The 12,061-nt window shown below is 41.4% G+C and overlaps 1 protein-coding gene across 1 annotated transcript in view; it reads left to right on the top strand.

Moving 5' to 3' along the window:
- The window catches only part of LOC146673274 (uncharacterized), a 28,465-nt gene extending 19,150 nt beyond the window's left edge, over positions 1-9,315 (top strand). The window contains exons 3-4 of the mRNA XM_085401728.1: positions 2,345-2,454; positions 4,529-9,315. Of these exons, the coding sequence (XP_085257854.1) occupies positions 2,437-2,454; positions 4,529-6,103 (1,593 nt within the window). The 5' untranslated portion in view covers positions 2,345-2,436 and the 3' untranslated portion in view covers positions 6,104-9,315. The remainder of the gene's footprint in view (positions 1-2,344; positions 2,455-4,528) is intronic.
- Positions 9,316-12,061: the final 2,746 nt, after the last annotated feature.

Here is a 12,061-nt window from a genome sequence, read left to right as displayed (position 1 = left end):
CATGTATTGACCCATGTGCCTGTTCATCTTAGCCGATATGATGCCTGACAGGAGCTTCCATGTAGTACTGAGGCAGGTTATTGGTCGGTAGTTGGAGGGGACCGGTCCCTTCTTGGGGTCCTTGGGGATCAGGACCGTCCGGCCTTCAGTTAGCCATTCCGGGTGTCTTTCGTTAACTAGCAGCTGGTTCATTTGTGCTGCCAGACGCTCGTGGAGTGCAGTCAGCTTCTTCAGCCAGTAGGCGTGAACCATGTTGGGCCCTGGTGCTGTCCAACTCTTCATACTGGAGACCCTTTCTTGGATATCTGCCACTGTGATGGTTACTGGACCCTGTTCAGGGAGGTCGCTGTGGTCTGCCCTCAGATCCTCTAGCCACTGAGCATTGCCGTTATGGGTTGCATCCTTCTCCCATATGCTCTTCCAGTATTGCTCCGTCTCCAGCCTTGGTGGTGCTGTTCTCTTATTGTTCCCTTGCCACTGAGAGTACACCTTTGCTGGTTCTGTGGAGAACAGCTGGTTTATTCTCCTGCCTTCTATCTCTCTGGTGTACCTCCTCAAGCGGCTGGCCAAGGCTGTGAGTCTTTGCTTGGCAGTTTCCAAGGCCTCAGGTATGGACAGCTTGCTGTATTTCTTAGGCACCTTATTTGTCGCATATATATATATATATATATATATATATGTATATATATATATATATATATATATATATATATATATATATATATATATATATATATATATATATATATATATATATATATATATTAGGGCTGGGCCATATTATACCATTCACGGTAATACCGGTATAATGTTAGGCAACGATAGGAAAATTAAATATCGCGATAGAATGGGAGTAAAACGTGCATGCGCAGTGCCTTTGTTTTCATACGCACATGGCCGATTGTTGAGTGAAACAGATGAACCAGAATTGGTTTGTAAAAATGGTGCAACTTCAGTGATGTGGAACTGGTTTGGTGTTTGTCCGTCAGATACACAACAAAGCACATTTTTTTGCAGAACATGCAAGCGGCCGTCGTTATTGTCATATTTGTCGGACTAAGATGCTCTTAAATCTGGGAGTAATCTGGGTCCTAAACTCCGTATTCTTCAGGTCAAACAACACTGTAGCATCACTTAGAGTTAAAAACTGCCTAAATTCTTTCATCTTTAATAAAACGATCAGCATTGCTGCTTTACCAGGTGTAACTATAAAGTTTAACTTCCAGGCATCCATGAAAACAAAAGTTATTACATTTAACGGAGTTAGAAGTTAGCAGGAAGCTAGCGGAAGTTAGCTCGCTCGTTTCGCTAGTTACCTAAGCATGATATAGCACGTTCTGACGGAGAGATTTCTGAAAAAAATCAAACGTACAGCTCTGCTATCACTTCCAACATAAATGAAGACAGGAAACTAAACAGCAGTGACGTTTGTAGGGTTACTGAAGTTGGGCTAGCTGGTATATAATGATGTGCTACGTGATCGCTAGCGACACAGCTATGTTAGCATAACATAAACAGTGAAGCTGGAGGACGAACACTAACACTTTTCCACTTATAAAAGTTAACGTGAAGGTTCTTCATGGTTAGAGACAAATGCAATCGCATGGCAGGATACTGTAAATAGACCAAACTTCAGTCAGGAGAACAACTGAGATAATCCATCCACAATACGAGGTTAGTCATTAATATACTGCAACAACATGGGAATAGAGCAGCTGCCAGAGAATTCAACATTAATGAATCAATGGTACAGAAGTGGAGGAAGCAAGAAGAATGAGTTTAATAAAGTTTGATTTATCTGACTGCTTTGTTTCGCTTAATGTGCCTTATAATCCCGTGCACCTTATGGTCCGAAAAATGCGTACTGCACACTGCAGTTTAATGTTGCAAAGCACCTCTTTTTAACTTCAGTGGATATTATACATGGTTATGCTCAGGATATGTCAGCCCATTTCTACTGGAAATGCCTTTTGGTTAAACTTTCAGCAAGGAATTTGCATTTGCACTGTTACATTTTTATAAAGCTTTAATGTACATAAAAACCAGCTTCTTGTTTAAGTGAAAATAAATGGAAGGTTGTCTTTTTGCGCTAGTAATATTGTGGAGTTGTATTTTGTCTCGCATCAATTATATCGTCGGTTATATCGTTATCGCAAATTTTCAAATATATATCGTGATAAATATTTTTGGCCATATCGCCCTGCTCTAATATATATATGTATATATATATATGTGTGTATATATATATATATATATATATATTTGTGTACATGACAGCATTGCTGTCCAGCATTGTGTTTATCAAAACTCTTTTTACAAGTCCTGCTGTGTGTGTGTCCCCCAGGTGATTAACAGGAGGAGAAGAGTCTGGTGGTGCAACGGAGGAACAATTTCATCCATTTGGACTCAGCTCAGTCACTACAGAGGAAACAATCAATGACTTCAACACAAAAGGTGAGAAAAATATCACAGTTACAATTAGGGATCCACCGATACCGATACTGGTATCGGGGCCGATACTGTAAAATGTGTGTGTACTCATACTCGTAAAAGTTAAGCGATACCATGAACCGATAATAATGTAGCCTGGATGGGAATTTGGGAGTAGATACTCATAATTCCCATGGACTTAAATGCCACGGTAACATAAGGTGTTCACAGTTGATGTTATGTGATGTAACTGTACCCAGAATGTAATTTGCCCTGTAATATGTCACAAGGTAAATACAGGTAATTAGAGCAATCAAACTGTTATGTTAATCATAAAGTATTATTTTATGGTATGTAACTCTGAATGGAGTTTAAATATTGTTCAGAGTTCTAATTTTCTGGAGGCCCATGAAGGTATCATAAAACGGGACCTGTGTATCTGTTGCAATGGAGGAGGAGAAGAGAACGGCATAGAGAGATGCACGAGGTTAGCTGAACCAAAGTGAGAGACTCTGCTAGTTTTACTGAGGTTAACTAGCACAAAAGAGTGTGTGACTAGAAAGCTAACCGTGTGAGAGCTTCACAACAGAGTGTGGGTGAAGTGACTTTTTGTTTCAACGGTCGCACCACCGTGGAGTGGATTTAGTGTGGGACTGGTGAACGGTGACCTACCGAGCAACGGAACTGTAAGTCAGACTTTTGTGCTCTTACTGGGGAGAAGAGGATTTTTCTCCATCGTCTGGCGTGAGCAGCAAACAGGCCTGCAACAAGTGTGAATGTGAGTGTGTGTGGGGCCCATGTGTGAATATTGTGTGTTTAGTGGATTTATATAACGTGTTTTGGAGTGTATATTAGTGAGTCACTTACCAAAAGGTGATAACATGAGTTGGGTTGTGTAATATAATTTGAAAGGGAATTATTTCATTTATACAGTACAGTGTATTTCATTTGGTTAAGGAATGGGAATATTATTTGAGTTTAAAAAAGGGATGTGTTGTGATGTGTTCAGTAAACGTTTCGTTTGTGTTAAAGAGTTGCCTGGGGTCGTTTCTTTACTACTGGTTAAGTTTAACTTGTGTGTGGTAGAAGTATCGGTTTTTGTACTCAATATCGGCAAGTACTCAGATCCAAGTATCGGTATCGTATCGGTTTGGAAAAATGGGTGTCGTTGCATCCCTAGTTACAATATTACTGAAAGCTGGTGTGTTTTTAAAAACATGATAACAGCAGCTTTATCTTTTGCATCCTGGGCTCATGTCACGATCTGGTACAGGGATTCAACGCAGAGCGGTAAGGTATCTCCAAGGTGTGGTTTATTTACAGTGCAGTGCAATAAATGTACAGTGAAGGGATCCAAAAACTCCGGGGGGAATCACAGGGTAACTCGCTCACGTCTTCTCCGCTCACACTCACACACTTTCCCGTAGCAGGGAGGTCGCAGGTCCGGGGGGGGGGGGAGATCTGAAGCAGACGAGAAGGCAGGTCACCAACAAATCACAAGTCACGGATATGAAGCACAAGAGCTGTGAGAACACTAACGTTAGGGGTACAATCATCCAGCGACGAGAGGATCTTTGTTTCAGCCTAAAATAGTGCTCCCGGTGATGATGGGTGAGTGTTGTCAGGTGTGTGTGTGGGCCAAGGGCGGGAGCCCACAGTGAGCTCCGCCCAGGCAGAGAGGGAGAAAACAGCAACAGCAATTGTAGCCTTGTGGGGCCGACCGGGCAGGCACGGAGACCATGACAGCTCATCCATATATACAGAATCTACATTCGAATCAGAAACCACCGAAGTTACAAGAAAATACAAAGATCTTTTTTTATAAGCATACATTGAAACAACAATATCATCAGTTGAACTTGAAATTTCTTATGCGTAAAAGATTTTCTCTGCTGATCAATATTTCTTCAATAATGTCATTTTCATTACAACTCTCATTGTAGCACATCATTGTAATGTGATACTGCCACCAGAAGGTGGTGGAAACACACCTACAATGTGTTTGTTGACATGTTTGATTCCACCAATGGAGGGAGTTTCAGTTTGTTCCACGACTGCATTTCACTCACTGCCTCTGTTTGTATCTCTGTCACTGCAGGACCAACATGGAGCGAGAAGTCAGCGCTCTCAGGAGGCCGACAAACCTCACAGAAGAAAAGGAGAGAAAACCTACAGCTGTGATGAGTGTGGAAAGTCTTTTACCCAGGCTGGAGACTTAAAAAGACACCAACTCATCCACAGTGGAGTTAAACCTTACAGCTGTGACTTGTGTGGAAAGTCTTTTACCCTGGCTGGAAGCTTAAAAACTCACCAACTCTTCCACAGTGGAGTTAAAGCGTACAGCTGTGACTTGTGTGGAAAGTCTTTTACCGAGGCTGGAAGCTTGAAAAAACACCAACTCATCCACAGTGGAGTTAAACCTTACAGCTGTGACTTGTGTGGAAAGTCTTTTACCGAGGCTGGACACTTGAAAAAACACCAATTCATCCACAGTGGAGTTAAACCTTACAGCTGTGACTTCTGTGGAAAGTCTTTTACCTGGGCTGGAAGCTTGAAAAGACACCAACTCATCCACAGTGGAGTTAAACCTTACAGCTGTGACTTGTGTGGAAAGTCTTTTACCCTGGCTGGAAGCTTGAAAAGACACCAACTCATCCACAGTGGAGTTAAACCTTACAGCTGTAACTTCTGTGGAAAGTCTTTTACCTGGGCTGGAGACTTGAAAAAACACCAACTCATCCACAGTGGTGTTAAACCTTACAGCTGTGACTTGTGTGGAAAGTCTTTTACCGAGGCTGGAAGCTTGAAAAGACACCAACTCATCCACAGTGGAGTTAAACCTTACAGCTGTGACTTGTGTGGAAAGTCTTTTACCCAGGCTGGAAACTTAAAAACACACCAACTCATCCACAGTGGAGTTAAAGCGTACAGCTGTGACTTGTGTGGAAAGTCTTTTACCCGGGCTGGAAGGTTAAAAACCCACCAACTCTTCCACAGTGGAGTTAAAGCGTACAGCTGTGACTTGTGTGGAAAGTCTTTTAACGAGGCTGGACGCTTGAAAAAACACCAACTCATCCACAGTGGAGTTAAACCTTACAGCTGTGACTTGTGTGGAAAGTCTTTTACCGAGGCTGGAAGCTTGAAAAAACACCAACTCATCCACAGTGGAGTTAAACCTTACAGCTGTGAGTTGTGTGGAAAGTCTTTTACCCGGGCTGGAGACTTGAAAAAACACCAACTCATCCACAGTGGAGTTAAACCTTACAGCTGTGACTTGTGTGGAAAGTCTTTTACCCTGGCTGGAAGCTTGAAAAGACACCAACTCATCCACAGTGGATTTAAACCTTACATCTGTGACTTGTGTGGAAAGTCTTTTACCGAGGCTGGACACTTAAAAACACACCAACTCATCCACAGTGGATTTAAACCTTACAGCTGTGACTTGTGTGGAAAGTCTTTTACCGGGGGTGGAAACTTAAAAACACACCAACTCATCCACAGTGGATTTAAACCTTACAGCTGTGAGTTGTGTGGAAAGTCTTTTACCCAGGTTGGAAACTTAAAAAGACACCAACTCATCCACAGTGGCGTTAAAGCGTACAGCTGTGAGTTGTGTGGAAAGTCTTTTACCGAGGCTGGAAGCTTAAAAAGACACCAACTCATCCACAGTTGATTTAAAGCACACAACTGTGAGTTGTGTGGTAAGGCTTTTGCTCTAAATAGCGACTTACACAGGCATCTAGTTACCCACTCTGGAATTAAGGCGTACAGCTGCGACTTTTGTGGAAAAAGTTTCAGTGACAAACAGTACCGAAATATTCACCTACGGATTCACACTGGAATTGATGTTTCCTGCTGTGATCAGTGTGGGAAACTGTCTACAACCGATGCACAGCTACAACAACTCTCTGAGGAGAGACCTTATAAATGTGACCTGTGTGAGAAGACTTTTAAAGCTCCAAATCAGCTGAAAAAACACCAACAGATCCACACCAGAAAGTAACTCTAGAAGTGCAGTTACTGTGAGGATGTATTGATTTTTTATCTTGTAATTTTAACCTGATTGTTTGGAAAAAGTCTGATCAGTAAACTTATGGAGTTATACTGAATGAACTGTTTTGAACAATGAAGACTCATTTTCATTCAGTAAGCTGAGTGTTGTAATGTAAACAGTAAAATGTAATTGGACGTTGGCAGAGATGCTTTTTATTTCAGGCGACGTTCAGGATAAAAACGTTGAAGGAATTCCCTGATTTACAATGTCTTTGTTTAGAAGTGGAGCAAAGAACATGGATCCATTTCTCAACCCTGTCGTCACTGTGGTGGTGGGAAAGCGTTTCTCTTTGACCTTTGTGGAATCACGAATCCAATCACGAACGGGACCTAAAAGCACATCAACGTAGACACACTGGAGACAAAATGAACTACTGCAAAGAATGTGGGAGAGGCTTCCACACACCAAGTACATTAAAAATACATGACCTCTTCCACAGTGTGGTCAAAAAGCACATCTGTGACCAGTGTGGGTCATCCTTCACCACTGCAGGAGAGACACCATACAAGTGCAGACACTGTGACAAAAGCTTCTCACGTTCAGGTCACTGTAACAAACATGAACGAACACACATGGAAGTGAACTTCAGCTGTGACCAGTGTGACAAGAGTTTCAGGAATCTCAGTTCATACTCCGAACACAAATGATCCCACGCTGTAAATAAACTGTTTCACTGTTACCAATGTGCAAAAACCTTCACTTCATTATCTGCTCTGTGCAAACATCAGCCTGATCATGCAGGACTGAAATCACTGGATCACAATGAATCTGAAGACAGAGAAAGATCCTCTTTTGGTTTCAGGGTCAGACTTAAAAACCTTGAGATCAGGCTCCACAGAGTTCAGATGGAATCTCCTGTAAAGAGTGTCAGCTGATGTCACACTTGGATCTGATGAGGTAGCTCTGATTTCTGGACCTGCAGTGAATAATCCTGAATTATACATTTAGGAAGCTGCATGTATAGATATGTGTGGCAGGATGAATGTTATCCCTCGGTCCAACCCACTTTCAGCCTGGCACATTAGGGGGCGCTGGTATAAATAGTGGCCATTTGAGTGTCCCTGCGTCGCTTGCCTGTGATCTCCTTTTTGGTTACCTGACTTCCCTTTGGTGTGGTAGAGATCATTTGCGGGTTATTCTTCTGAAGCCTCCATCGCGGCTGGTCGTAGCTATAGAAGCCTCCTCTGAGCTATTCTGCTTACGTTCTTTGACACGGCTTACTTGGTACGTAATCAACTTTTGTTACGCTCTGTGCCTTCTATTGTTCTTTTATAGTAATTATTTATTATGCTTCGCAGGAAGTGTGGGCCTTAGTTTTGCGCCAAGCTACGCGAACTGAAGTGCTGCTGCTTTGCCTTGCTGTACTTTTACCGTCTGTTCCCGTTGCGAGATTTCTTTCCCTGCTGCTGTCAGCTTTTACAGTGGATGTCGGCGTGGACAACGGCCATATGCATGCCGGTTATCGGAGTCAGCTGCCGTGCATATTGATTGACTGTTAACTTTTCGTCGTGTGGACGGCAAGTTGGAGCAGTACGGCGATTCCGTTTGCTCCAGATTTTAGAGTTTTATCCAGATTGTATGTTGTTTTATTGTTTTTGATTTGTAGTTTGGATTTTTGTTACACCACTGGTGGGAGGCCCTTTTTCTAGCTGTAGATCACCAGTGTGGTCCTGCAGTTGGGTTATCCCCCGGCGCTACACATTAGTTTGTTGTAATATATTAAAATTTTCTTTGTTTCTTTTATTCAGATGCGGAGTGCCGACGTGGAGGAGACTAGGGTGCCTTGGTGGTGGGATCCCTTGAGTGCACACACCTGCCTTGTTTAGTTTATTAGTGTGAGTGTGTGATCGTGTGCTGCACTTGTTTTTTGGGTGTGTTTTCTTTCTTTAGTTTGTGTGTGGCATCCCTGCCCCTCCACTGGTAAGCCTCAGCTCTGAATACCTTTTTAAGCATATTTGTACTTGAATATTTATGATTGTGCTTTTATATGGTGTTTTAAATAATTATTAATAAATTGTCAATTTGTTTCTCATTGAACCTCGTCTCTGGACTGAGTATAGCGAACCTAAGTGCCTTCCTGGTGATTTAGTGTTACTTTCAGTATTCTCTGGGTGAAATTCCCAGGGTGGCGTTGTCTTTTTAAAACTGCAAAGAGTATTTTCTTTATTTCTACCTCGTCCTGCCACATATGCATATGCAATTTCAATCCTTCATTCATATTTAATCTTTTGCTGTGGTAAAATCTTCTCTTAAATCATTTTCTCCCAAAACTACAAATATTTTCACAGCAGTTGCTCTTAAAGCCTCCAAAATGAACTAAATCTGTCCACCAGCTTTGAAAAAACACCTGCCGTGACGTTATGTCCAGAAAAAAAGAAACTCAAGCTAAACTGGTTTTGGGCTGTACTTCCATGTAATACCAGTTTGTACCAGAAGATGAACCAGTGAGGCTGTGTAACCTTTATTCAATTAGGCAAAGAACACAATCTTATTCACAGTGGCAGCAAAGAAATGTTGAAAGTTAAAAACAGCAGCACACATCAGAACCATTTTAAAAATCACAGGTGACTACTTTTACTTAATTCAAATTCTGTTAAACCTCTATTTTTTGCTCCTCCTTTCACTTTAGTGTATTTAGTCCTTGAAGTCCACATGTTGTTTTTTTAATGAATTTTGATCCACATGTTCTGCAGCTGTTTTCTTGTTGATTTGAAGTTTGTATTATGAAATCCTGATAATGTTAAAGTGTTAGTTATATTTGATGAAGTCTGTGTAGAGTTTATCTTATTAAACAGTTTGGTGTGAAAAATAAAGAAATGGTCTCAGAACAAGTAGTTTGACCCATTATTTCCGATTCAAACTAATTTAACTGTTTTCAGTGGTACATGTGGAGGTTTATCACAGGAGGCGACTTGGCTGTTCTCCACTCACACTGAAGAAGGATCCTGCAGCTAATTAAAAACTCTAAAATGATCTTGAAGGAAAATTTGTTTGATTTTTCTTAAAAACATGCTGTTGGCATGAAGCTTTGAGACAGTGTTTTTAAGAGTCATTGTGGTTAACATCTCACACATTCCAATAAAGCAGATGTTCCTGCATTGCAACAGCGGTTTGCAGTTGCAATGCAGGATCGTGCTGCTGCTCGTCTACAGGACTCTCATGGAGCACCACTTTGAAACTTTATGACTCTCTCTGCAAAATACAATATATAAAGACCAATGCTGGGCAATTAATTATATAGTTACTTCTTCAAAAAAGTTACTGAGTATTGCAAACAACAAAGATTTTTGCAGCTGTTTACCTAAAAATGCTGCTAAGGGATTTTTCTTAAACATTTCAAACTATTTACAGAACAATCAGGTGTTCTGCATCAAATCTGATGCCACACAAATTATTTGTGCCTCTCCAAAAAATAATTTCTGTCCACTATGAGATAAAGGAGAACATCAAAAGCCTGATACCTGCAGGCCTGACAACAGGAGATGTATCACTCCTGTAACATTTAGCAGCCGCCTCATTGTTCTGACACACACAACAAAACTATTGACTACACTACACACTAACTACACAAGATTTGCGCTAAACGTTGCAAATCTCTCACATCTCAAAACACTGCCGTCACGCCTAAATTTTCCTCTTCTTAACAACTTCTGTTTCTTAACAACCAAATGCCATGTTTTGATTGGTCGGCATGGTACATTTTTTGACCAATGGGAAAGGGTGGGGTGTTTTGGTTTTGTCTTTGCTCACAGGCGGAGAGTGTTTTATAACGTTTTCTTTATAAAATGCCGTTTTTACCATTTCTTCCCCCAGTAAATATAAACAACAATATTCTGGAAGAAAACCAAACACTGGAGTTTTTTTTTTTAAACACAACTCTGTTTTTTATGTGGCCTATCAACACAATTTGAAAACTGGTATAAAGTCCACTCTTTTTACGTCACTTGTTCCATCTGTCCTGCTCACATCTCCAATGGTTGTACATGTGTTCATTAACGTGGCTTCACTCCACATTAGCCACGCCACTTTGCTAGCTAAAACACCGGTGTCGGCACATAAGGACGCTGTCATAGCCTGTCAACGACGTTAATTAGCTGCGCATATACAAATTTGAATCACGTGATTGGCTGGACTATGGGATGAGGTGCCATTGTTCTAATCCCATACTGGAGCAGCCAGTCACTTACTGACTAACACTGCAAAACAGAATTGTTAACGTATTTACTTTAATTTCAATTCCGGTTAGAATTTAATTTTATGTGCAACACAGATTTTTTCTGCACAGACACCGTGCCAGCAGTGTGCAATTGAGCACACGCGCAGTTTAGAGGGAACATTGGTGATGATTATCAGAAAGTGAACAAGGTCTCATGGTTTGATGCTTGTCCAATGCCTGAGTTGACCTGGACTGGTTAAGCACTGCTTGTCTTATTTTATGATGCTGGATTTAACCAACGCTTACTGGCAGATTCCCTTGTCTGCAGAGTCCAAAGACAAAAACGGCCTTCTCCACTCTGTATGGTTCGTACCAATTCGTCACACTTCCGTTTGGCTTATTTGAAGCCTCGGCCATTTTTCAGCACCTCATGGAGCGGTAGCTGCTTCCTCAAATTGCATATGCTGTTTTCTACCTGGATGATGTTGTTGTGGTACCCCTGTGAGGTACCACACAGTTAAACGGTTAAAGGAAACCTCAGAAGAACGGCAGCTAATTCCCTTTTTGCAGCATGCAGCCAACGAGGTATTTATTGATTTATCGTTGATGAGAGATTTTTTAGTTTTGTGATTATGCTTAGTTGTAGCTTCATTTAAAGGAAGAAGAGCTTGTGAATTGGAACCAACACAGGAAGAGAGATTGAAGCCATATGTGTAGAGGAATGCGGTGACATACGATACCATACCTCCTGTTTTAACAGACAAGCTGGCTCTCTCTCTCTCTCTCTCTCTCTCTCTCTCTCTCCTTTTATGGGAATGTCTGAATTTCTATACATACAAAGTTACCTCCTTTTTCAGCAGATAAGCGAAAGGTTTTGTCCTTTTAAGGAAAAATTATCAGTTCCATACATGCCACTCCTACTGCTGTGGAAACTTGCTTTAAGTTTAAAGGATGTTCTGAATGCCCTGGGCGGTTTTTCTGTGTCACATCGGTTGAGCAGTGACCGCCCATGTGCATGTAAAAAATAGATATCTGAGTTGTAAGTTTCTTTGCCTTCTAACAACTTTCTCCTCACAATCGTGTTTGTTGTACAGTGTTATTTTTAGTGCTGTGTCTTACGCCGAGTTTTATTTTGTTAATGCTGTATAGTTTTCACGGTAGCTTTGGAGAGAAGTCTTCAAATAAACCAGTGACAGAAAATCACTTGCGTCTGCCTGTGCTTCGAGGGAATTATACTCATGTAGCTATGATGATGTTTGCTAGTTCACCTTACATGCATTAATGTAATAACATGGTTAGCGTACTCAACGTGAATTACACACGAACAACATTAAGCTACTCACGCAGAGAAGAACGGCTGCTGCTGCCATCTTCGTCCGTCATCATTTCTGCTACAATGGCAGGGCTAGGGGCCAGGACTC

Source organism: Rhamphochromis longiceps, linkage group LG3, assembly GCF_057381845.1.
Source record: "Rhamphochromis longiceps isolate RC_006_pf linkage group LG3, R_longiceps_female_GT1.1, whole genome shotgun sequence".
NCBI lineage: Eukaryota > Metazoa > Chordata > Actinopteri > Cichliformes > Cichlidae > Rhamphochromis > Rhamphochromis longiceps.
The sequence above is the reverse complement of the archived record's forward strand: the minus strand, read 5'-3'. Positions and strand labels throughout refer to the sequence as shown.